General features: G+C 36.8%; 1 protein-coding gene and 1 long non-coding RNA gene across 5 annotated transcripts in view; one reads left to right on the top strand and one right to left on the bottom strand.

Annotated features, from left to right (window-relative positions):
- LOC137490780 (NLR family CARD domain-containing protein 3) overlaps positions 1-26,582 on the top strand; it is a 39,159-nt gene that overhangs the window by 5,991 nt on the left and 6,586 nt on the right. Inside the window, exons 4-13 of one of the 4 annotated variants that reach the window (XM_087245259.1) lie at positions 521-709; positions 870-1,007; positions 3,468-3,590; positions 3,693-5,579; positions 9,009-9,182; positions 16,613-16,786; positions 17,160-17,333; positions 20,332-20,505; positions 20,629-20,802; positions 20,957-21,118. In XM_087245259.1, the coding sequence (XP_087101385.1) occupies positions 521-709; positions 870-1,007; positions 3,468-3,590; positions 3,693-5,579; positions 9,009-9,182; positions 16,613-16,786; positions 17,160-17,333; positions 20,332-20,505; positions 20,629-20,802; positions 20,957-21,118 (3,369 nt within the window). Of the gene's footprint in view, positions 1-520; positions 710-869; positions 1,026-3,467; positions 3,591-3,692; positions 5,580-9,008; positions 9,183-16,612; positions 16,787-17,159; positions 17,334-20,331; positions 20,506-20,628; positions 20,803-20,956; positions 21,119-26,582 lie in introns of those variants that run through there. The other 3 variants (XM_087245260.1, XM_087245262.1, XM_087245261.1) reach the window with 3 other exon arrangements.
- LOC147846108 (uncharacterized) lies at positions 4,326-7,439 on the bottom strand. The gene is made up of 2 exons (XR_015481425.1): positions 6,892-7,439; positions 4,326-6,850 (listed from the first exon to the last, which is right to left on the bottom strand). It is a non-coding gene; the product is annotated as an uncharacterized LOC147846108 (long non-coding RNA).

Below are 26,582 nucleotides of genomic sequence, written 5' to 3'. Positions count from 1 at the left end.
CACGGAACGAAACTGCTGCAACTAAGCAAAGTTAGCACCTGTGCACTAGTTTAAAGTTCTGAGCTTGTACACCGTGACAAACTAATTGAACAGCCCTGATTTTAAAGTGCATGGCTCTGTTCTTAAAGGTGCGGTAGGTGATCTGTAAAAGGCAGATGTTCATTTGTTTTGTTCATCACCATTAATTTTTTTTTTGTCATATTATTGAATTAAATCACAAATGCATGTTTCTGAGGACAATTTGGGATTAAATTGGCAAAACAGACAGTTTGCTATATTTATACAATGTTTTTTAATAGTAAAATCCAAGGTTTTGTATGCATTTTGTGTCAATTCATCTCTCCCTTTAAAAAAAATCTTTTTGTCTTTTTTTTTTCTTAATCCTTCCTGTTATAAAGAAAAAAAGCTTCTATTTGTCTAAAAGTCTGACACTGTTTTACTTGTGCTGCTGTTGATTATTTGTCTTTTAGTGATGTTTTCCTATATATGTTGCCTTGGATAAAAATGTTTCCACACACAGGTCTGAGATAACAGGGGAAAAGAAGATGAGTTCTGCGTGTGAAATGAGTGTGTTTGAGGGGGAAGAGGCTCCTGTTGACCCTCAGAGAGCAGCATCTCCAGTGTTCAGCTGTGTGTCTATGAAGAGCAACAACTCCATGTATCAGCCTCCTGCATTCAGTGATGGATCAACTGTGAGATCTGAGTGTGGGTGAGTATCATAAAGTTGGAAACACTTTTTTTTATTCATCTGAACTCATCATCATGGTGATCAGTGTTTCTTTAACATTTGACCTTTGATTGTTCTAAAACAGTTTATCTTTCTTCATCTGCAGTAATGTTTTACCATGAGCACTTGTATTTTGTAACAGAAAGAGACTGAAGCTGACTCCTGTTGACCCTCAGAGAGCAGCATCTCCATTATTCAGCTGCGTGTCTATGAAGAGCAACAACTCCATGTTTCAGCCTCCTGCATTCAGTGATGGATCTACTGTGAGATCTGAGTCTGTGTGAGTATCATTCACTGTGTGCTGCGGGTGGGTAAATATTGTGGTGAATCATTGCTGAAGTGACTTTCTCTTATATGTGGACATTAGTAAATGACCTATCATCTATCATAACTGTAAATAAGTAATGATGATGTGATTTACAGGTCAGAGGTCAGTGATGTGTCCTGTCACTGTTTAAAGTTGTTGTTTAAAAAGCTCCAAAAATATGCTTATAACCTATAGAAAAAATGGATACACTGTGTATATATATATATATATATATTTGCATTAAAATATTTAAGAATCTTTCCCAGAGATGGGTTGCGGCTGGAAGGGCATCCACTGCGTAAAAAACTTGCTGGATAAGTTGGCAGAACATTCCGATGGGGCGACCCCGGATTAATAAAGGGACTAAGCCGACAAGAAAATGAATGAATGAATATTTAAGAATCCTCAAGAGCAATGATGTACAAACTCAGTCCTGAAGAGTTTGGCTGTTTCTCAATTCCAAGAACGCAAAGAATGTACTCGTGTGCTTGTGAAGACTGGTCTTGCCAGTGTAACAGAGGCCAGCTAGTGAATTGCTGTGCAGGTAAACCTCACTGCTCTGAAGCTGAAAAAACGGCAGACATTAGAGGTCTTGGTCTTTAGCCTCCTTGTTAGAGCAACTGACTCTATGCGGAAGGTCGCCGGTTCGATCCCAGCTTGGAGCGCGTTGGGTGGTGTAGGACCGGCGGGGTTACACCAGCTCACCTCAGAAGAATGAACTCGGGAGACCGCGAGAACAGAGAATGCGTCCTGTGAGAAATGAGATGCTGCGTTCTTCCTGATGGTCACATGACCTTCACGCATTTATAACTGAAAATTATTTAACCATTACAGCATTCATACACCGATTTATAGTTTTTCTTTTTTCAATATATATAACATGCACAAAAAACATACAAATATACTTCGCACAATATAAATAAAATTTGATATAAATAAAAACTGATTTTTATACAAATTCCAGCAAATAAATACCCTTCTAGTGTTTATGTCTCTATTAAGATTTTCATGTCGTAATGTTTTCTTTCACCGTCCTATTTAGGATAAATAAGTTTTGTTTTAGTCTTTCAGAGAAAAAAAAAAACCCAAAAACTCAACTGTCAAAAACTGCTCCTGGCGGGATTAGAACTCAGGCTGCAGTACCACAACTTAAGGTTGATTTATACTTCTGCGTCAAACACCGTCGTATGCTACGGCGCTGACGCATAGCCCTTCGCTGTGGCCGTCACTGACGTGCACCTCTCAAAAAAAGTAACTACACGTCGCAACGACGCGTAGCGTAAGCTCTGTGATTGGTTGGCTTGGTATCGCTGACGAGTCTGGGCAGGACCGAGAGCCGCGTGAATGGCGCGAGCGATTGTTTACAAGTGTGGAGTCCCGTAAAGGAGCTCCGGATGAAAAGTTTTGTTTTGTGTTTACCTTCTAGTTAAAGTTGTTGCACGTCCGCCGGTTCCTGCCTCAAAATGAGCGAGTTTGAGCCACTTGTACATCCCGGAAGTGTTCAGGAAACGCAAAACAGAAGCGAAGAAACTCGACACAGAGGAACATTTACACCTCACTGCCAACTAGCGTTTCTGAAGTGTTAATGCAGACCAACAGAGACAGCGCGCAGAAGTATAAAAGCACAGCCACGCGCGTTGCCTGCACCGTGAGTTGCGTCAGTCACTTGACACAGAAGTATAAATCAGGCTTTATTGCTCTACAGCTAGACCATGTGGGTAGTGAAAGTGGTGGAGTATCCAATAAAGCAAATACTCCAACATGAATTATATACAAAGCAAATATACTCAAAGCTGAATACAATAATTATCAGTAGTAAACGTAATAGTATTAACAATAATCATATCATCCAATCAACCCATTTAATCCAAACATAATAATGATAAAAGAAAGAAATAACTCCAACCCTAATCAAACACACCTGAAGCAGCTAATCAAGCTCTTACTAGATATACTAGAAACTTCCTTGCAGATGTGTTGAAGCAAGTTAGAGCTAAATTCAACAAGACACCAGCCCTCCAGGACAGAGTTTAGATACCCCTGCTCTAAAGCAATTAGATTACTGTCAAGTGGGTTTATAATGAACAGCTCCATTCACACACATTGATCAAACACACTCAGCTTTAAAAATGATTAAAGATCAGTGAAAATGAGAGTTCAGTTATTTAGTGCCTTAAGTTGTGTCAGAGCAGTGTGAGATTTAATCTTAAGCTGAACAAAAAACACACTTGATCAGTTCACAAGCTTTTTTCCACTTACTATATTATAGGAAATGACTGACCGACTCTGTCAATTTGTGCTTTTTTCATTTTATCACAAAGAATTTAAGAAACTGATTAATAAATTCTCTTTTTATAATAAATATATAATAATAAAAGAGCTGACAGATCATCTTTAGGGAAGCAGTCTGAAATATTTCTGTCTTTTTCTCAGTATTGTCAGCAGAAGCAGAAAGAGCGCAGCGTCTCCAGTGTCCAGCGGTGTGTCCATGAAGAGCAATGCATCTATGAATTATCCACCAGCGTTCAGTAATGAATGTGTGAACATTGACCCTGTGTGAGTATGACAAAATTGAGAATATGTAAATTTACTGAAGCATACATGTTGTCTAGATGTAACTGTGTTTGTTGTTTGTTTGTTTCTGTTTTGTGTGTTCAGTAGTGAGAAAGCTGAGCAGATGAGAATTGTGTCCCATCAGACCTGCACATCCTCCAGGCAGAGTCACTTCAGTCTTCATGATGATCTTCAGAGAGTGAAAGAGCAGCACAAAACCATCATGAAGATCAAGTACGAGAGCTTATTTGAGGGAGTGAAACTCCAGCAGAATCAAACCCTCCTGAACAGCATTTACACACAGCTGTACATCATAGAGGGAGAGAGTGAAGGAGTGAATGAAGAACATGAGGTGCTGCAGATGGAGAAGAGATACAAGACTCTCCAAGACACTCCAATCAACTGCAATGACATCTTTAACCCTTCAGCTGAAGCAGGAGATGAGGAGAAGAGCAGAGAGGAGAACGAGCAGATCAAGACTGTTCTCACTAAAGGCATCGCTGGAATTGGAAAAACCGTCTCTGTGCAGAAGTTCATTCTGGACTGGGCCGAGGGAAAAGCCAATCAGGATGTAGATTTCATCTTTGTGCTTCCATTTCGAGAGCTGAACTTGATTAAAGATCATCAGTACAGTCTTCACACACTTCTGCTGGACTTTCATCCTGAACTTCAGCATCTGGACTCACAGATTTATGAGGAGTGTAAAGTCGTGTTCATCTTTGATGGTCTGGATGAAAGCAGAATCACACTGATGTTTTCAGACTGTCAGAAAGTTTCTGATGTGACTGAAGCTTCATCAGTGAGTGTGTTGATGTCAAACCTCATGAAAGGAGATCTGCTTCCCTCCGCTCTCATCTGGATCACCAGCAGACCAGCAGCAGCCAATCAGATCCCCTCAAAACACATCAGCCTCGTGACGGAGATTCAGGGCTTCAATGACCCTCAGAAGGAGGAATATTTCAGGAAGAGAATCAGAGATGAAGATCAAGCCAGCAGAATCATCTCCCACATCAGAAGAGCAAGAAGCCTCCACATCATGTGCCACATACCCGTCTTCTGCTGGATCTCAGCCACTGTGCTTCAAACCATCCTGAGACAAGATCTGAGTGCAGAAATCCCTCAAACTCTGACTGAGATGTACATCCACTTCCTCCTCATTCAGACACACATGAGGAAGCAGAAGTATGAAGAGAGAGATCCAGAGAAACTCCTGCAGTCCAACAGAGACGTGATTGTGAAACTTGCTGAACTGGCTTTCAATCAGCTGATGAAGGGCAATGTGATGTTCTACGAGGAGGACCTGATTGAGAGCGGGATAGACGTCGCTGACGCCTCAGTGTATTCTGGGATCTGCACTGAGATCTTCAGAGAGGAATCTGTGATTTATCAGAGGAAGGTTTACAGCTTTGTTCATCTGAGCTTTCAGGAGTGTTTTGCAGCACTGTATGTGTTTTACTGCTATTTACACAACAACACTGAGGTGATGAAGATGTTCCTGACAGGGAAACACAGAACTCAGAGTGAGAAAGTTCCTCTGGATGTGCTTCTGAAAGGAGTGATGAATAAAGCCTTGAGGAGTAAAACTGGACACCTGGATCTGTTCCTGCGATTTCTTCATGGCGTCTCACTGGAGTCCAATCAGAGACTCTTACAGGATCTGCTGAAACACACAGAGAACGACCCAGAGATCATCAAGAAAATAATCTACAACCTCAAACGAGGACAAAAACACAACATCAGTCCTGAAAGATGGATGAATCTCTCACACTGCTTGATTGAGATGAAGGATAATTCCATTGTTGAAAAAATGCAGAGATTTTTAAAGTCTAAAAATATTTTTAAAAAGCTGACTCTTGCTCAGTGCTCAACTCTGGCAAACATGATCCTGATGTCAGAGGAGGTGATGGATACATTTGATCTTAAAAAGTACAGAATCAACTCAGAGGGCAGAAGGAGACTGTTACCAGCTATGAGGAACTGCAGAAAAGCTCTGTGAGTGTAAAAATCCAATAATATTATGATATGAACACATTAATATTCTCTCTACTAATGAGCTGCTTACCATGAATCAAGTAGATGAGCAAAGCTTGTGTTGGGGCAGTGATGTTTTTTCTTCAGTAGAACAATAAAGTCATCTTTAGCTAACACCATGGTCTTCGGGAATGAGAGTAAAAATGTCTGCTACTAGAAAAGTTGAAGTGTTTATTTATGGCTCTTGATAATAAATCTGAGCTCTTACAATATTAACTGACAGTTCTTTCAGACACTTCATTTCTGATTTCTGGTAACTGGAAGAAGTGTGTTTGAGATTAACAAACTGGTCAATTGTGTGCATATACATTTATTTTAAATTATTTTTAACCAAGGAGTGACAGTAGGTAGTGATGTCGCCTCACAGCAAGAAGATCGCTGGTGCAAGCCTCGGCTTGGTCAGTTGGCGTTTCTATGTGGAGTTTGCATGTTCTCCCTGTGTTTGCGTTAGTTTCTTTTGGATGCTCCGGTTACTCACACAGTTCAGGCATAACACAGTATGACAACACATCAGATGATTGTTCTTTGGCTACAGCTGATCAATCTGTCAGATTCTGGAGTGCTTTACAGGTCTAAAGAAACATATAATTGATAAATGATCTTAAATAAAACAAATACATTTATAGAGATGGTGTATAAGTATATCATTTCACTCTCCTGGGAAATGGAGGCCATATGAATGGTTTGTGAGCACAATTAAGTGCACTCAGCATGTCATATCATCTGATAATTTTAGGAAATAATCCCAAAAGGCAACTGACTGTGTAAAGCCACATAAAACAAAACAAAAATACGATGAATATGCTGAAATCAGCCGCTAATCAGTCGGATTCAGCTGAGGTGAAGTGACGGCGACCAGCGAGACCTAGCTGTCACTTAAGTGGCCACACTCTTAATTATGCAAACTTAATAAAACCTAATATAAATATAAAAAAACAGATATAGATAAATATTAAAAAAACGGATGAGCTATAAAAAAAATTCACACCCTCACAGTTGTCATAAAGGGGAACCGTAGCTCCATATGGAGCCAGGACTTGTGGAATTTTTGATGAATTGCAGTTTCAGTTTCATTATTGCAACAGGTGTTGTGCCGAGAAGCACACCCCTGCCGTAAAATGCACCTCTTTCAAAAACTTTCATTGGGATTCTCAGGTCCCGTTTACACTAGTGCATTTCAGTCTTAAAATAGCATTTTAGATCAAAAACGATCCCCGTCCACACTAGCGTTCCTGGACATATCTCTGTCCACACTACGCCACCAAAAACGTACATCACGTGATCATTCGCGCACTCTGGGCAAGCGTGTTTTAGCGAATATATGCCGCTGCTGTAGTAAAAAAGGCAGAGTTTGATTGCACAATGGCGTCTAAAACAGACAATAGTGCAAACAACGCTCCCATTTCTGTGTCCATGTTGTTGTTTACAGTACTGTCTTCCGGTAGCGTTAAAGCCATGTGTTATAGTCATGTTATAGGGGCTTGACGAATAAGGGAAGGATACGCAATGACCCAAAAGCCCCAATCAGGTAGCAAATCTCAGCAGCCCCGCCTCTGTTTTCAGATGTCTGCGTTTTCCCTTATCCACACTGAGACGGAGCAGCAGCGTTTTAAAATGAAAACGGCCTCTCCAGCGTTTCCAAAACGCTTCGTTTTCGGTGCTCGTAAACTCCGGCGTAGTGTGGACGGATGGCGTAACCGTAGCAAAACTTATGAGTTTTCAAACTCAAACGCATTAGTGTAAACGGGGCCTCAGTCTAGATAAAACCAAAGGCCACAATGAATTAAAACGTAATAAAATTATTATCTTGATAGATGAAGCAAAAACTAAAAATAAGTGAAACACATTTGTGTAATCTTCTGTAAGGGAAGGTTTCACTCTCATAACTCTTATTAAAAAGTGATCAATTTAAGTTAATAGATGCACATTTCAGAGGGGCTGTGTTTTATGGCAGGAGTGAAAGCCTTTTATGTACACGTGTCGACACCCAGTGAGTTTTGGAAGTCGACAAAACTATAGATTATTAATATGATGTAGATCTTATTTTGACTAAGCATAGCTCCTGGTATTTTTTTTTTTTTTTTTTTTTTGTATAAAGCAGAAAGGAGGGATAAAAGCAAGGAGTTTAGACTTAATAAACCTAATCTGTCCATGAGTTGGGACTAAGACAACACACAACAGATAATTCTGTAAAACATTTTTTTGTGTTCTATACAATTGTCTATAGAATTTAATTCTAATGAAATTAATATTCATTCATACATTCCTTTTCCTTCAGCTTAGTCTCTATTTCAGAGGTCCCTACAGCGGAATAAACCACCAACTGGTCCGGCATATGTTTTTACGCTGTAAATGCCTTTTACTGAACACTTTTACTGAACAAATTTCAATATGCACATTAAACAAGTCATGTGTATTTGTAATAAGCGATCATGTGATGGTGAAAATGTGTGTGAAGGGACAAACCAGTGGCCTGAGCACATTGTAAAAACATCTGAAATGTTGTTTTGGTCATTCTAAAATGGTGTAACCATTTCAGGATTAGTGTTGTTATACTGTATTATTAATTACCTCCAGCAATGTCAAGAGTGTCTGTGCTCCGCGTCTCATGCCTTCAAACACCAGCACGTGTTCATAACGTGTCGGCAATATTTGAACCACCAACTGTTCTGGCATATGTTTTACGCTGCAGATGCCCTTTCAGCCACAACCCAGGACTGGGAAACACCCATACACACTTATTCACACACACACACACACTCATACACTAAGGCCAAGTTAGTTAATCAATTCTCCTATAGCGCATGTGTTTGGACTGTGGGGGAAACCAGAGCACCCAGAGAAAACCTACAGTACGCCACCACTGAGAGAACATGCAAATTCCACACAGAAATGCCAACTGGCCCAGCTGGGAATTGAACCAGCGTGTCAGTGAACTTCTTGCAGTGAGGCTAACCACTGACCCACCATGCTGTGCAGAAATTATATATATTATGCAACAGATTTCTTAAATGATCTTAGCATATCACTTCAGTTGTGTCTTTACATTGTTTTCCATTTAGAATAGTTTTTTTTTCTTTTATTTAGAAAAGAAGAATTGTATAATAATAATAATACTCATATTTATGATAAATATTTTATAAAAAATATTTTATTAAAAATATATATTTATAATTTGTATATATTTATAAATAAATGGGGGTGTGGCTTGGGGCATAGGGGTGGGGCGAAAATTCTCACTTCTTGCCAAAATGTTGGCGGCCTGCACATATTAAAATGCTATATCAAAACCTATATTAAAACATATGTTTATATAGGTTCTTTCCGCTACTGTAAAACCATGTGCATGTGTTTATTCATTGATAATTTGATAAATGTAACTTTTTTCAGACTGTCAGGCTGTGATCTCACTGATCAGCTCTGTGAAGTTGTGGCTTCAGCTCTACAATCATCAAACTCCCCCCTGAGAGAGCTGGACCTGAGTAACAATGAGCTGCAGGATTCAGGAGTGAAGCTGATCTGTGCTGGACTGAAGAGCCCAAACTGTCAACTCAACACACTGAGGTATGAAAGGAGAGATGTTTGAGTAGCCTGGGTGTAAAAACAACAGCATGCAAGCAAAGAGCATTTACAGAAGGTAAAATAAGTATTTAACATGTCATGATTATTTCTGGAAAATACATCTTTAAAGGAGCTGTTGACATGAAATTGACTGACCAGATTTTGGTAAATATCCAAACACACTAATGAAAAACACTAAACACACCCCGATCAGACCAGATTCATCCCCAACAGACAATTGTCCTCAAATCTTGGATGCCCTTTAACTATAATCTATTCACCAAATTTGGTCCCACTTTATATTAAGTGTCTTTAACTACTATGTACTTACATCAAAAAATAAATACAATGTACTTACTGTGTTCACAATGTATTTGAGAACACCTGTGGTGCTCTTTTGAGTTGGGACAGAGGTTGGGTTATGGACAGGTTTGGTGGTGTGGGTAGGTTTAAGGGTGGGTTAAGGTGTAAGGGATGGTCAACAGTGAATTTACAAATGTAATTACAGAATTTAGTTACAGATGTAATTTCATACCTGTATTCAATCAAGCATAAGTACACAATAAATACATGTATTTAAACAATTTATACATTGTAATGAATTATTAATTTCTGTGTAAGTACATTTTAGTTAAGGACACTTAAGTGGGACCCAAAATTCAAATAAAGACGACTTGATTGTTGCTTATCTGGACGCAGTGAACGCTTTTGATCGATTAGAATGGCCATATCTCTTTGCAGCCCTTAACAAATTTGATATTGGTGACAAATTAGAAAATTGGATTAGGATTCTCTATTATAACCCCAGTGCTAGAATCGTATGTAATGCTAGAGTTTTATAGGGGTTCTTGACAGGGCTGTGCTCTTTTGCCTCTTCATTTTGCACTGGCCTTTGGCTCAGTATATTCGGGGGGACCCCAATATACATGGATACTGTGCAAAGAATCCACACTGTTAGACCTTACCGGGTTTTTTTACAGTAGAATACTGGCAACACTGTTGCCAGCCACTCACTGTAAAAGTTCGGTTACAGTAAGTAACTGGCAACAGTGTTGCCAGTTAATTAATGTAACTGAACCATTACAGTAAATGGCTGGCAACAGTGTTGCCAGTTATTTACTGTAACTGAACCATTACAGTGAGTGGCTGGCAACAGTGTTGCCAGTTATTTACTGTAACTGAACCGATACAGTAAGTAGCTGGCAACAGTGTTGCCAGTTAATTACTGTAATAGAGCTGCAGTGGTAACTAACTGGAAACTGTGTACAGTTAATTACTGTATTGTAGTGTTACAAATCACAGCATTATACTGCATACACATTAATAGTATATCATATATAGTTATTGTCTTGTTACTAAAATTAATCAGTATTCTTAGCTGTTATTTAAAAATAGAAGGCACAACATTTTTCAGACAAATTTATTTTATCGTTTTGGCACCAAACAAATAAATAACAGAAAATGTATAACAAAATTAAGAAATCAGCAAATATAAATATCGTCTTGCATATTACAGGTCTGCACAGTAAGGCTGCGGTCACACTAACGTTTGAGCATGCAAAATTCTGTCATACTGCACTGCGAAGTGGAATTAAACAAAATAATTAGAAATTGAAAAAGCAAGCCAGAGAGATCATGTTTTCATCTTTGATTGGTATCACGCAATCACATGATGTGATTTCGCATGTCAGCGTTCTCCAAGCTTGAACTTTCCAATGCTGCGAATTATGAAATTTGTCGCATGAGCTATCATTCCAGGTCTGCAGTACTCACATGCGTATGAATGGAAGTCTATAGGGAGAAAAGTGCAGTGTGACCGGGACTTTAAGCTGTAACTCTAATTAAACACACCTGATTAAACTAATTACGGCTTGTTAGAAATCTACAGGTAATGTTGAAGCAGGGTGGATTCTAATCTCTGCTGCGCTGCAGTTCTCCAGGAACTTGGAGTTTGACCCCCATGGTATATAGCAGGGGTGCTCAATCCTGTTCCTGGATATCTACCTTCCTGCAGATTTCAGTTGCTACTCATATCAAACACACCTGCCTGTAATTATCAAGTGGTGTTCAGGTCCTAATTAATTGGTTTAGGTGTGTTTGATATGGATAGCAACTGAAATCTGCAGGAAGGTAGATCAGCAAATGAACAGCAAAAAACAACATAATTATTTTAAATTTTAATGTTTTAAATAATTAAAAACTGAAATAAAAAATCTCAAATCTCAATAAAAAGTTTAAAGTAATTATAAAAAATAAAAATAAAGTTGGCAACACCGAAAAACCAAAGGATCCAATCTTTTATTGTTATAATTATCTCAAGACAACAAACTTTTTTATTGTTTCTAATATAAATTCATAGGTGGAAACACTGCTCTGAAAAATACTTAGCAACAAACCCACAACCTGGGACTAGACAGTGGAGCTTTTGTGTGTGGATGGCTATGTGTATCATGTTTTTGTTATTCCCTGCGATGATGTGCACATGTTCCCTTACTGAGATGATGGGATAATTTTGGCTTAGTTGCCAGAAAGATACATACAACTGTTAGCATCTGTACATTATGGCAGTATGCAATATCCAATAAATACATATACTTAAACAAAAGTAATGTAAGAAGTTATATGGGGAGAGGCTAACTAGCTAACAATGTAGCTTTCAAGTACACAGTTCAAGATAACAACAGTATAACTTAAAACACAGCCTTATTTTAGAAACCCTCAAAAACATTTGAACACATTTTACTTACACATTGTAGATTCTTATTTAAGGCCTAAAACATATCAGACTCTACATCTCAAATGATGGACATAGCAGAGAGCACACTCAGCAGTAAACAAATCAAACACCTGGCTCCCTTAAAGGGCCAGCATTTTCTGAAAAATCTTTCTAACACCTTTGTGTTTAGAATAAGACAGACAGCCTGTGAGAGTGTCTGGTGATGCCTAAATCATTATTTTCTGCCTTTAAAATGCACATCTCTATAAATAGCATCATAAACCATCAAAGTAGATGGGACGGTAATGGTTGAACAATTTGCTATTTATTGTCAGTTACTATCTGTAATGAGTACATAAAATTAATGGAATTTATTCTTTGCACTACACAATTTCATACAAAGTCTACTCCTTTTACAGTAAAATAATATGTGTTAATAAATAATAAATGTTTCCTTTTATTACAGCAAAACACTGGCTATTTTACAGTTATTTACTGCACAATCTACAGAGTAACAGTGCAGTTATACTAATTAAACAAACCTGATCAAACTGAATCTAAAGGTAGTGTGTTGAAGCAGGGCTGGAACTAAATTCTGCTGGGCTGCGGCCCTCCAGGAGTTTGACATCCCTGGTACATAGCATATTTTCAAAGGAATTGCCTACATTTATCACAGTCATGCACATATCATTGAATAAAAACAATAAAAATAAAAAAATATTTTTTAAAAAACACAATTTTACTAGTTATTTAGATAAATACTAATATTCAGCTTAAAGTGCAATTTAAAAGCTTAACTATAGGCTAAACTAGGCAAATTAGATTAATTATAGAAAAATAAACAAAGTTATAAAAATTATTGTGATAATTTGGTTGCTCTGTGTGAATATGTTTGCCTTTAAATGCATCTCGTCGATATCTTTAACTTTTAATTAGCGCTGTGACATTGGTTGACTCCTGATTCTCAATGTTAAAAACATAAAAGGAACCAAAGAAAACACAGAGATGGCTGCAGAGAAATTTAGCTTATCATCAATGCATTGTCTCACTTTCTCCTCAATTCTGACCATTCACATCCCAAAGCTGAACAGTATATATATATATATATATATATATATATATATATATATATATATATATATATATATATATATATATATATATATATATATATATATAGCAACATAAAGCATCAGAGTACATGGGGTAATAATGGTTGAGCAGTAATTTACCATTTATTATCACAGTAACTATCTGTAATGGGTACATAAAGTAAATTACTGTAATTTATTCTTTGCACTACAAAATTTCATACAAATCCTGCTTCTTTTACAGTAAAATACTGTTTCCTTTTATTACAGCAAAACACTGGCTATTTTACAGTTATTTACTGCATAATCTACAGTAAGGGTTAACAGTGCAGTAAGAAAAATATCCTTGTGTGCTGATGATATTTTACTATATATGTCCAATCCTCAAACTTCCATCTCAACGATCTTTGACACAATTGGCCATTAAGGCACATTTTCACATTACAGGGTCAATTGGTCTATGAGTGAGTTAAAGCTCATTAAGGTTGAGACATTTCTATTCTTCTTACAAAGCACATAAAATAAGTAAAGCACATCTTTGTAAACCTAAAGCGAAAGGCAGATTGGACCTTCGTGATTTTGTCCTTTATTACTATGCTTGTGCCTTTCACATCATTTTAATATGGTTAGATCATTCTGTGACACATCCAACTGGAAAGAGAGGCATGCGGTCCTTATGATATTGGAGCAGTAATATTGTCTCTCATAAAGATAGACAAGTCCATCTTTAACAACAATTGTATTATTCACAATATATTTGGAATTTGGAAACAGATTAGATCAAAATTTGAAGTGAAATTGTCTTTCCATTAATCTGTTCATGGAAGCCCTTAATTATAGACTTTGGTTTTACACAAATTTGGTCATAAATGGTACGTTTGCATCCTTTGGGCAGCTGCAGGATCAATTTGGTCTGCGTGCAAACAATTTCTTCAGATGTTTGCAAGTTAAGGATTATGTAAAAAAAATATGTACCCTGTTTAAACGGGGTCAATCCAGCTGGTGAGGTCTGGCATGGGATTTCAGTCATTTATAACTCACTGTTATCAAATAAATTGCCTCTTATGGAGAGCCTAAAATCACAATGGCAGCATGGCAGCTAAGAGATGTAGTAATATTTGCTGTAAAGCTGCAATGAATATCTCAATTAAAAAAAAAATCAAAGATAAAAATAATTTATCTTTAATAATTATCTTTAATAATAATTTATTCATGTTGCAATGCATGCTGGGAGTTTTGTACTATGCTGGCACCCAGCATGCATTGTGGCATGAATGAATTATGCAGCTTTTTTTTCATTTTAACAACCATGGTTGAGGTTCATATCCTGATTCTTGTTGTCTGTGTGTCCTAATGTGCTGCTGGAGCTCTCAAGGTTTTGTTCATGACAATAATAATTAATTTGTGTTAGTTCCTTCTTAATAGTTGCAGTATCGTCCCAAACAGCCTTAAAGGGTCACGAAACACCAAAACACATGTGTTTGAGCTGTTGACAGTCGTATATGTGTCCCACACTGCTAAAAACACTATTAGGACACCTATATTTCACTAAAAAGTGTAAATTGGTTGTTTTTGCGTTATTTCAAGCAAATTCGTACTTCCGGTTTGAAACAAATTTTTGAAGCTGCGTCACGGTCATGACATAATAGCGTGTATTCCAGCGTACAGACTGGACGTCTGTGCCAGAGTGTGTCTTATTACGTCTTACAGTGTGATGCATTAATGCATTAGTAAAGCTTGGTTCAAACCAATCAGCGCGCTCTATTGTGCAACTTCATTAATATTCATTACTGTCACAGTGTTTTCACGACAGAGACGCCACGTTGTGTTGGCAAAACAAGCGTGAAGTGTTGCTTTTATAGTTTGCTGCCGTTAAGTTTTGTTTTCATTTTCTCTCTGTGAGAGCGCAGCTGGCGTCACGTGTGGATTAACAGTGTACGCGACGCTCGACAACAATAACTTACGTGTCTAAGGAGGATTATTGTTTACCTGAGAGCTGTTCTCATCTGCAAACGCTGAGATCTGGATTCGCTTGTATAGTATTCTCTTCATAAAGACGCGGCTCTAGTTACTGGTGATTGTCCTGTCTCTACAGATTTGGTAAGTGAGCGACCAGTGCTCTTTGTTTATTCAGTTTGCTCGTATCGAACTAAGTTAACTATTGCACCGAGTCACCGAGTGTAAACACGTTAGAATCACAACCAAACTTTAACCTCGTGTAGGGTTTTTAACCGCATTTTGTGACCGGAATAACACGCGGCTTTCTGACGCTACCTGCCGTGTGCATCTAAGTTTCCGGGAAATGCGGAGGGTTTTTTTCTCTCATTCGCTGTGCGGTTTCAAACACTGCATGAAAAATACTCGCTTAGAGCAGATCCTCGAATCAAATATCTCATTTGTCGCGAGGGGCATGAATGAATTCCCTGAATGAAAGAGCCAAACTGCAGTTAAAGTCCACCATTTAATAATTTGGCAAATAATTCGACTACAGATGTCCATGTAGGTTAAACACCAGCACTTTCTCCTGTCTGTGTATTTTGTCTCTGAAACTCGTGTGTGCCCAAATAGACACTCCCACACCCTCCCACTTTAGTTCCTCCGACACTCCCCCCTAAACAGAGCTGGACACGCCCACTTTTCTGACTTTTTCCAAAGTAGAGTTGTGAAAACACCCTGCTGAAACGAGGGGGTTTCATGGCCCTTTAATATAAATTTGCAATTCTTTTTTATGAATTAACAATTGTGTACATGAATGTAACAGTTAAGTACATATAGAACATTTTCTCATCGCCTTTCTTGCTATAACCGATGAGTTTCAGAAACACATTAAGACAGAAGAGTAAAGGTTCAAGAACTGAAGCAGTCTACATGATGATGAGGTCAAATCCAATGATATGACAGAAATGAAACCAAACTAATCAGTGAAGCTGCTAATGCTGTTATTTAATGCAGTTGTTTAATCCTCTGTTTTAATTCAGTTGGTTTGGTGTGAGGCGGTGTCTGTAGTTTTATTTCTTGTTCTCTCCTTCAGTGATTGTGCTTGTTAGCAGCAGGTGTTCATCAGTGTCTGAATTCAGTCACTTGTGGTCATTCACTCTGTCTAGTGGACTAAACTAATTGACTAATTTAGGGACTGGTGAATGAGGATGTATGGTGAGATTTCAGACACTCTGCCTACTTTCTCGAAAACAAAGATTACATCTATTACAGCTATTTTCCCTATTTTGAACAGAGCAGTTAATCGTTTACAGGGTTTCACTGTAGATTTTACAGACTTTTACTGTTAAAATCACAGACATTTTCAACTGTGCATAAGTTGCTGATGTGGCAATAAATTAATAGTAAATAAACCATGATGGCTGTTTATATATAACTACAGGGGACCACATGACAACAACAAACCAATAAGACACAAAACACCTGACCAAATAAACCAATCACAGCATGGCACATAAACAGGATGTACATGGCAAGAAACAAAGCTGGAACATGAAGACAAGACTAAGCCAAAAGTTGAAGACATGACAGCATCTCACCTAAAACATACACCTTACAGTTCAGTGTAGACGATGCATAAAGTGCCCTGAAACATTACAGTGTGCATTTATTCATTTATTTCTCTTTAGATTGCCCTACTGTAATCTCACTGATCAGCACTGTGAAGTTGTGTCTTCAGTTCTACAATCATCAAACTCCCCCCTGAGAGAGCTGCACCTGAATAACAATGAGCGCCAGGATTCAGGAGTGAAGCTGATCTGTGCTGGACTGCAGAGCTCAAACTGTCAACTCAACACACCAAGGTTTGTGCTTCACATTGATTTATTTATATGTTAATTATTGCATATTATTTATTATTAATCAGTTAATAGTATCTTAATATATTATTATACTTGATCTTATTTTAATAGTAATTGTTAGATTCTTTGTTTTGAGATAAGAGCTACTGACAATAAGCATTTGAAAATGGAAATCTGGTAATTACTGAAGATTCCTCATTTATCTACAAATGATCTTGTCATCATTTGCTTTACATAAGTGAGCTCTGATCACCACAATAGAATCTAAACATTTAGTCAATTCTTTTTGTTCTGGTACTATTGAAAGATTGCATATGGCCACAAACACGAGTCTTTACAGTGTTTACTTATGAGATTTTTTAAATTCCCTGTTCAGATTGGTAGGCCGTAATCTCTCTGATCAGGACTGTGAAGTTCTGGCTTTAGCTCTTCAGTCATCAAGCTGGACTCTGAGAAAGCTGGACCTGAGTAACAGTGACCTGCAGGATTCAGGAGTGAAGCTGATCTGTGCTGGACTGAAGAGCCCAAACTGTCAACTCAACACACTGAGGTATGAAAGGAGAGATGTTTAACTAGTCTAGAATAAACAACAGCATGCAAGCAAAAGTTACAGATGGTAAAATAAGTGTTGAACATGTCAAGATTTTCCTGGTAAATGCATTTCTAGAGGACCTGTTGACATGAAATTGACCCAGATTTTGGTAAATATTCTAACAATGCTGTCTGGGCTCTCCATGCTTTTTTACACCTCATTTTTCATGTATTCAGCACTTTTTCCCTGTGACATTTCATTTTAATACAAGTAATGTAATTTATAACTTAGTTTTATTTTCCTTTTATGCTATAATGGTGGTGAGTGTAATGCTTTTTTCTTTACCAGATTTCATATAGCATCTGTGTAACTAATTATTGCATTGATAATATTCTAACATAATTCTGATTATTAAAATTGCACTTTACTTGAAGGTGTGTCCATAAGACTGTCATGATACATTTATAACCTTATATACTTTTATACATATATGATTTTAGCAAACCGGCCTCATTGTTGAAACGTAGCCCCGCGGACGTTTCTGCGGACTGCGATTTACGTCCCGGGAGGTACGTATTCGAGCGTTTTTTTGTTTTTGCGGATCCGCGAGAGGCAGCTGTGCGCGCTTTTTCGCGTCTCGGGCGGGCGCCTCTCTGGAGCGCGTGGCGTTCGCGCCTGCGCCGTTCTCGCGCGAAAATCCGCCGGATCGAAAAAAAAACAAAAAAAAAGCAAAAGCCCTCGTCTTCGATTTCGACCGCATTTTCGGATCCCGCCGCGTTCTCGCCCTTATTTTCCGGATTCCGTTATTCGTCTTACCTGATTTCCGGAACCTGCTGTTCCCCGGACTCGATCCCGGTCGTTGTCCACCGCGGCCGGCTCTGGCTCCTCCTCCTCCGGGGCCTCCGCTCCGCCGACGCAACGCTGTGAGCTAGGCGGACAAACTGATTGCGTCGGGAAAGCCCTCCACTCGGCGGCGAGCCGTCGGCCGGTGAGCGCGAAGAGGAGGGGCGGAGCGGCGCCACACCGCCCCGCAGCGTTCGCTCGAAAAAAACCAAACGCGGCCTTTACTTACCTCCGGCCACGTAAATCGCGGTCTCCAGAAACGTCCGCGGGGCTACGTTTCCAGAATGAGCTTGGGTTGGATTTTAGGCATGCTTTGATTATTATTACGAGGTGTTATTCACTTTTGTTGATTTAAAGATGACAGTGTTTGAGCTGTTTCTGTTTTGACCACTTGACAAACAAATACATCACAGCCCATCAGTGTCTTTGTCTTGACACTGTGACAGTACAGAATTTGTCTTAAGCATGGCTTTATAAATTTGTCATGAATGTTTTCTAATAACTTTTTTAGTGGACCAAACTGAATTTGTCATTAAAACATGTCAATAAAATAATATTTAATGACACTTCAATAACAAAATCAGCTTTCATGACCATCTTATAAACCCCTTCAAGTAAATTTGTTATCCTAACAAGTGTTTTGTCTAGTAATAGAAGTATATAGAACCAAACTATAAACTCACTATTTTATGGGGATTTTCGGCCACATCATTCTTATCTAATATTAGCGTTGTTACTTTATATAATGAACAGTTTATCCAGACTCTATGGCATTTGTTCTTTCATATATTTACAAACATTTAATGATGTAGTAGATGTTGTTTTCAAAAGCAACTTGCCACTGAGGAAAAAAAAAAGCAGCATTTAACCCAGTAAGAGAAGAAAGTGACTGGAATAAAAGATTCACTTAAATTATAATCTACTTTTAAACAGTTATTTTATAGTGCAATAACATTTCACAACATTTGACCAGCCTGGTGGACAATCTTCATTGATTGCACATTCCACCAGTAATGCTGCGGTCACACTAGAGTTTGTGCGTGCAGAATTCTGTTGGTGTGTCCCAAATTGCATACTTATGAACTATTCTACACAATTTTATAGTATAAATAGTGTAAGTAGTGCGTTTACACTGAAAACTCTAAAAACAATAAGAGCACTTTAATTACCCGGATGATGCACTCATTCAGCCAGTAAAATGAAGTGTGTAATGATGGACACTTCACACACTCAACAGGCGCAGCTTTGCTCATGTAGCAGAAGAGGAGGAGCTATCTGGCGCACATGTTGGATAACTTTATTTATTTTGGATTGTGAAAGTGAAATTCTCCTATAAGAGTGATTATAGCGCCTCCTGATGGTGAATGCAGTTATACTCATGGCAGGTATTATTTGGTACTTTGGTCATTTATTTCACTAATCTGGCAACCGTCAAACGTCATCAGGGAAACGGTTTGTATTTCTGCTTAGTAAAAAAAATAATGCTCCATTTGGGACGACACTACATACATATACTAAGCTGTTGCGTGTGTAAGTGCATAAGTGCATATTGCATAGTGTACCATTTGGGATGCAGCTTTAAGTACGGCGATGCAAAAAGGGGCGGGATTAAACAAGATGATTAGACATTAAAAAGTGAGTGATTATTCTATATTTCAAATTTCTGTCCAGAGAGGTCATGTTTTCATCTTCGACTGGTCTCACGCAATCATGCGCAGCGAACTGCGAAACTTCATGCACAAGCTTGCGTTTCCAGACTGACGCATTCGTGTGCATATGAATGGAAGTCTATGGGGAGAAAAGTGCTGTGTGACCGCAGCTTGATAGCACAGTAGTTTTGCTTAACCACTGCTTAACAAACCACAATCCAATCACTCTGCTAATTAAACCTTCACACTCTGCTCTTACTGGAGGAATGTGCAATCAATGAAGATTAGCCACTAGGCTGCTCAAATTTAGCCATAAATTTACTAGTGTTTCAGTTTCATTGTTCAACCCCTGTACAGTGTATATTTAATAAATATTATAAATTAATATTTAATTTTAATTTAAATTTTATTTTTCATTGTTTTACACTAACAAAACAAAAAACATGAAATAAAGTACATATTGCATTTATTGGTAGCTACACATTGTGAATAATGTTTTTTTTTTTTCTTATGACCCTGTTTAGATTGTCAGGCTGTAATCTCACTGATCAGTGCTGTGAAGTTGTGTCTTCAGCTCTACTATCATCAAACTCCCCCCTGAGAGAGCTGGACCTGAGTAACAATGACCTGCAGGATTCAGGAGTGAAGCTGATCTGTGCTGGACTGAAGAGCCCAAACTGTCAACTCAACACACTGAGGTTTGACCACTTTTTCTATAAAATTGACTTCCTAGCATGGCCTTTTGTTGTAACATTTGATATGGCAAGTACAGCAGCACTTTAGCATAGTATTTAGTCAGAGTCCTCTGTTTTTTTTTTCAGGTTGTCAGACTGTAATCTCTCTGATCAGTGCTGTGAAATCATGGCTTCAGCTTTATTATCATCAAACTCCCCACTAAGAGAGCTGGACCTGAGTAACAATGAGCTGCAGGATTCAGGAGTGAAGCTGATCTGTGCTGGACTGAAGAGCCCAAACTGTCAACTCAATACACTGAGGTACTGAACCTTCTGGGATCAGCAAACACGGATACACATTTTAGCCCACAATTCATGAAAGAATTTTAAAGAATATTTGTATCATCCTGGAGCAGACATCCATCAGGAAATCCACTCCTTCACACACTAACATGAGCTCTTGCTGTTGTTGTAGATTATCCGGCTGTATGGTGTCAGAGGAAGGTTGTGCGGCTCTGGCTTCAGCTCTGAGCTCAAACCTGTCACACCTGAGAGAGCTGGATCTGAGCTACAATCACCCAGGAGAAGCAGGACTCAAACTGCTCTCTGACAAACTCCAACACCTCCACAAACTCAGGTAAGTGCTTTAATTCTGGAAAAGTAGATGAACAGCCCACTGGAGGCCTTTTCCAGACTGTAGGCTCTTCATCATCACATCTACTCATCCTCATATCATAATCGGCATCAGTGCTCTGTCTCCTCTCCACCAATACGCTGCTGTGTTGAGTGTGTGCTCTGCTGCTGAATGGTTGAAGTCCTGAACTGATGGGAAATGTTGTGATATTTCACTGCTGCTGCTTCATAAACTGCTTCTTTTACGTCTTCTTTCACCCTCTGCTTCACCTGCTGATTTCTCTTCATCTTTACTTCTTTAACCGCTTTGGTGAAGGTGTGGAGAAGATGAGAATCATCATGGCACATGCATTATTGTGTCTGTGTGAGATATACAATATACTAGATCTTGAAAATGCGCTACTATAGGAAAAAAATGATTGTTGCATATTTGATGAAAGCTGGCTAGTTGTGTGTTGTGTTTGCTCTGCACAGCGTGTAGGTCTCTGGCTGTATTGTCTTTCACACTGGATATAGAAAGATTTGCTCTTGATCAGTCGATGTTCAAAATAATTATATTTAGCCGCAGCACAGAAATGTGTCGATTAATACAGAATGTTTAGTTGTCATTACGTGAGGTTGTTATAAATGCAGAGCTTTATCAATGGCGGCTTTTTCTAAAACATCCAGATCTCCACTGACTCTCTGAAACTGAACCAAACTCACCAATTTCACTGTTAGAGCCGCTTGTGTTTGTGTTTGTGTGTTTAATCAGTGCTTCAGTCATCAGGAGCTCAGTCATCTCTGTTTGTTTTCCTCTATTACGGGTTTTCAGACTGATGTCTGGAGGAAAAACCTTTACAAAATCAATAACAGATAATAAAATCACTCATTTTATAAAGTGAGCTGAAAATCAAACATATTTAATAAAATACACTTGTATAATAAATTAATAAAATCATTAAATACAACATCAATCAAAATGTGCTTCAGGGGTAATGAATGTGTCGGTGGTGTTTAGATACGAGATTCAGAAAGATCAACAGCAAAATCATCAGTGAAAGACACTCAAAGTGAGTGAAAAAGTAAAACACCTTTACTGTTAGCCAGCGGCGCTCACTGATGGGGATTTTCTCCTGCCTAACTTCAACAGTAACACTTCCTGACTCCAGTGAACTGCAAACACAAATGAGGGATCAGTGAAAGAAAGAAGACGCTGTGAGCTTTACTGTGCTCCATCTGAGAAGTTTCCTGCTCAAAAATATAAAAGGTTATACATTATGAAGTCATGAGAAAAACATATTGTGTTGTGTTCAGTGTTTGTTTTTTATATACAAGCACAGGAAAACTTGAATGTGATGACCTAGATTAATATGGCTTGGCAGTCAAGTGTCTCATGAGTTTATATTTCAGATTTGATGAAGACAGCATGTGAAACTAGATTTCTGCAGAAAGTTTGCAGAGACTATATCGGTGTCCTTCTCTCCTTCACCATCAGAGGAACTTTCTCAAAAAACAGTAACAGCTGCTGAATAATGTGCTCTACATTCACAGTTCATGTATCTCTGGAAAGAAGACACTTTGGGCTTAATTATCCATCATCTAGAGTTTATAATGGGAGTTTAAAATGTTATCGATGCTTCAGTAATAGAAAAAATGCACCGCTCTAAACACTTTATTATTTCATAAACAAATATATGAAATTAGTCCTGGAGCAATACAGAATAGTAACAGGTCAAAAGCCACACATCTCCTGAGTTTATGTCTTGAATTTGATGGTGAAATGGTGCAAAATGACGTTTCTGTAATTATTTTTCTGAGTCCATGTCTTGTGCTTTTCTCCCTCTCCTTGTCTGTGGAGCAGCAGTCTGATGATCACGTATACTGAAGCTTTCTAACAGCTATTCTAGTCTGTTCACACACCACTTCTTTACTAATTGTGAAATAATAGACAGAAACGTGCAGGATGAGGGATTTATTGGAGCACAAGAAGTACATTGTGTGAAATGAGTTCAGTATATGCAGGAGAAAAGTCCCACAAGAGTTGCTGTTGTTTTACTCTCACTCACTGCAGAAAGTGCTTCAACATCTTTTCATAAGAGTTTGATCCATACAGATATTATTCATTAATAAATAAATAAACAAATAAATAAATAAATAAATAAAGCAGCACTATTCAGACATTTGAGTCATGTGTAGGCCCACACAGAATCTGCACGCGCTTAATTCAGCAGATTTTTAGCTCATCCTTGATTCTACTGGTTTACTTGTGTAAATGTGTGTAAATGTATATTTATTCAGTTTTTAAATTAATGTCAGTAATATTATTGACTAATATGAAAATATTAATATGATTTATTTACGATACAGTGTATAAAGTCATATTTTCTGTCTTTTAGTAGAGATATAATATGAGAGACTTGCTTTGTTTACTAATTAAGTGGATCTAAATGGATTTGAATTGTAAACATTAAATAAAAGTTATGAAGATAATACATTTTTATTTCATGTATTAAGGTTTTAGTTATGATACTCCCAAAATCATTCAGCATAAATCTGCAGATTTTTACCAAAATTCTGCGCAGAAATAACAAAAAATGTCTGCAGATTCTGTCTGGCCCTTGTTGGACTATTTCTCACTTGCCTTAGTCCACCCCAATTCAATAATCGGTCAGGAGTCAATTAATCAAAATCAATGAATTTATTTATCGAGCATAAGTGAATAAAGCGAAGGTCAGGATCCTGGGCTTTTGAAGAACCGTCAGCCAAGCAGTCTGGATGTCCAAAAGCTCTCGAACTCTCTCGACTCCCTCCTTTTATCCATCAGCAGCGTTCAATCTTTTTGGCCACTCCTCTGATCAGTTACCCCCAATCTCTATTGTTGCCATCAGCTGTTTTCAGGCAGAATCATCTCTCAAAAGTCTGTGGTCTGCACACAGAGATACCTCTTCACACAGAAACAAAAGGGCAGGTGAAAGTATCACTTCTCCTTGACATACTTGACACTACTGACATCTGGGGTGCAGCAAGCAACTGTAGCAAAAAATCATCAAAGCACAGCTGAGCATCATAACTTCCTTATAGAATTATCAGGATAATATCAATTTTATTAAAGCATCATAAATCACGCATACACACAGAGCAGTATAAAATGCTGCATCTACCACATCTGCTTTTCCTCCTAGTCCTGCCTATGAACTCTTGACCTGTGTATGCACCCATCTAGGGGAAGCACTTTTGCAGATCTGTCTCCAGCCAGCACCCACACACAGCTCTTGTGGTTTTAGCAGTTAGTTAGAAACACATTATAACAGGGGTTAAGTAGAAGTATGCTATATTAGGAGACATCATCATATCTGACAAAAACACATATTGTAAATTATGAATAGTGAGGCAAATGGGAGTATATTCCTCCAATAGCAAATATATATCAAAAGAAAAGAGTGATTAGTAAGACAATAAAGCAATATTTTCCTCATCTGCTCCAGTTCTCCTTTCTGTATAGAAAAGTCACACGTCACAGCTGCAACCCAGACAGGGACTTTCTGCAAGACTTGTTTGTTACAGATTTAGTTATTTGACATTATAGGTGTGGAAAGTTCCTGTCTCATTTTAAGGTCAAACAGAATGTCTCATCATATCATTGCGTGGGCTCATTAGATTATCATGGTTCAAGCAAACACATATGCATTATAAGCATGAGCACATATATATAATTCAAAAGTAGCATTAGACTGTAATTTTATTCCTTCACCCTCGTCATGTGTTAATAAACTCACACTTATGATTTTATTATTTAATTAAATGATTATTAAAATATAATAAAAACAACTTACACAGTGTAAAAGAAACCAGCTGATGAATCAATAATTAATTAAAAAGGAACTTAAAAATCAAATATTTTCATTAAATTAATAAAGTCTAATAAAAAAAACTAATAAAAATATTTAAATATTGTTTTTGCAAATGACAAAAACAATTAAAAATGATTTAATTAATATTTATTAAAATTGAACTTAAAATCAGATTTCTATTAAAATAGAATAAAAACTATTAAGATGAAATAATTATTTTTAGAAATGAGTAAAATTACGATTATAAAATTATAATAAATATTTAAAAAAATACAAAAAGTTTAAATTATTAAAACAGTTCAATCAATAATTAATAAAAAGGGGCTTAAATCAAACATTTCATATAAATTAAACACATCATAATAATAATCTAATTAATTGTTAATATTATTACTTGTTTTGTTATAATAAAATAATAAAACACATTTATAAGGAGTGAAAAATCTATTTTTTTCTGAAAGAACACACTAATATAAGAAACAAACAAACAATAATTGAAATCAAACAATTGATCAAATCTATGATTAATAAACAAGATTTTAACATAAACAGCAGTTTAAGAAACTGATAACAATAAACACACCTGCGAATAAAGCAAATAAACAAATATAAAAATAAAGATAAAAATCAATAAAACTAGTAAAACACACCAGATTAAATTAAAAATATTTTAAAAGTACAAAACCTAAAACTATTGATTAAATAATAAAGAGACTAAATCTAAACTTTTAATAAATGAAACACCAGTGTGAGGAACTAATAAATAATATTTAAATAATTGTTTAAAATACAATTGTAGAAAAACTATTAATGAATCAATAATTAATAAAAAGAGCTTAAATTAGTTATTTTTAATTTAAATAAACACTACAATAGGAAAAAGGGATTAAAATAAAAAAATTATAAAATAAACACACCAATAAACAAAGCAAATAAAAAAGAATAAAATAATACAAAAGAACACACTAGAATAAGAAACAAATAAACAGAAAAATAATAAAAAATGTTGCAAAACACAAATAATACAATTAATAAAATCCATAATTAACAAGAGATTTAACATAAAATATATTAAACAAGTGTAAGAAAATAATAAAAACACACTAAAATAAGAAAATTAAAAACATAATAAATTAGTAATAAATCAAACCCAAACATTTTATTGAAAAACCCATTAAAACTAATTAAAATGACTAAAATAATAAATGAAAACACCACAAAACTTTAAAAAACTGTTTATTAATCAATCATTAAAAATCAAAGGGAGAAAAAATATTTTAATATTTTATAAAAATAGAAAAATTAAAGTAAAAAACTATTGAAAATCAATAATTATTAAACGGGACTAATAATCAAACACTTTTATTAAAATAAAAACCAGAATAAGAGAATAATAAATTAATAAAGTAATTAAATAATGAGAGAAACTGAAAATCAAAGATAATTGATAAATTAATAATGAATAAAACAGATTAAAAATCAAATAATTTGATCAAATTAAAGCGGAAAATAAAAACATGAAATTACATTTATTAAATTACAGAAAGTAGAAATGAAGAATCAATATTAAAATGAGCTGAATAATCTGATATTTCTGAAGATCAACTCTAGAATAAGAGTCATCAAAATAATAAA

Source organism: Danio rerio, chromosome 3, assembly GCF_052040795.2.
Source record: "Danio rerio strain M-AB ecotype USA chromosome 3, GRCz13ab, whole genome shotgun sequence".
Lineage (NCBI taxonomy): Eukaryota > Metazoa > Chordata > Actinopteri > Cypriniformes > Danionidae > Danio > Danio rerio.
The sequence above is the reverse complement of the archived record's forward strand: the minus strand, read 5'-3'. Positions and strand labels throughout refer to the sequence as shown.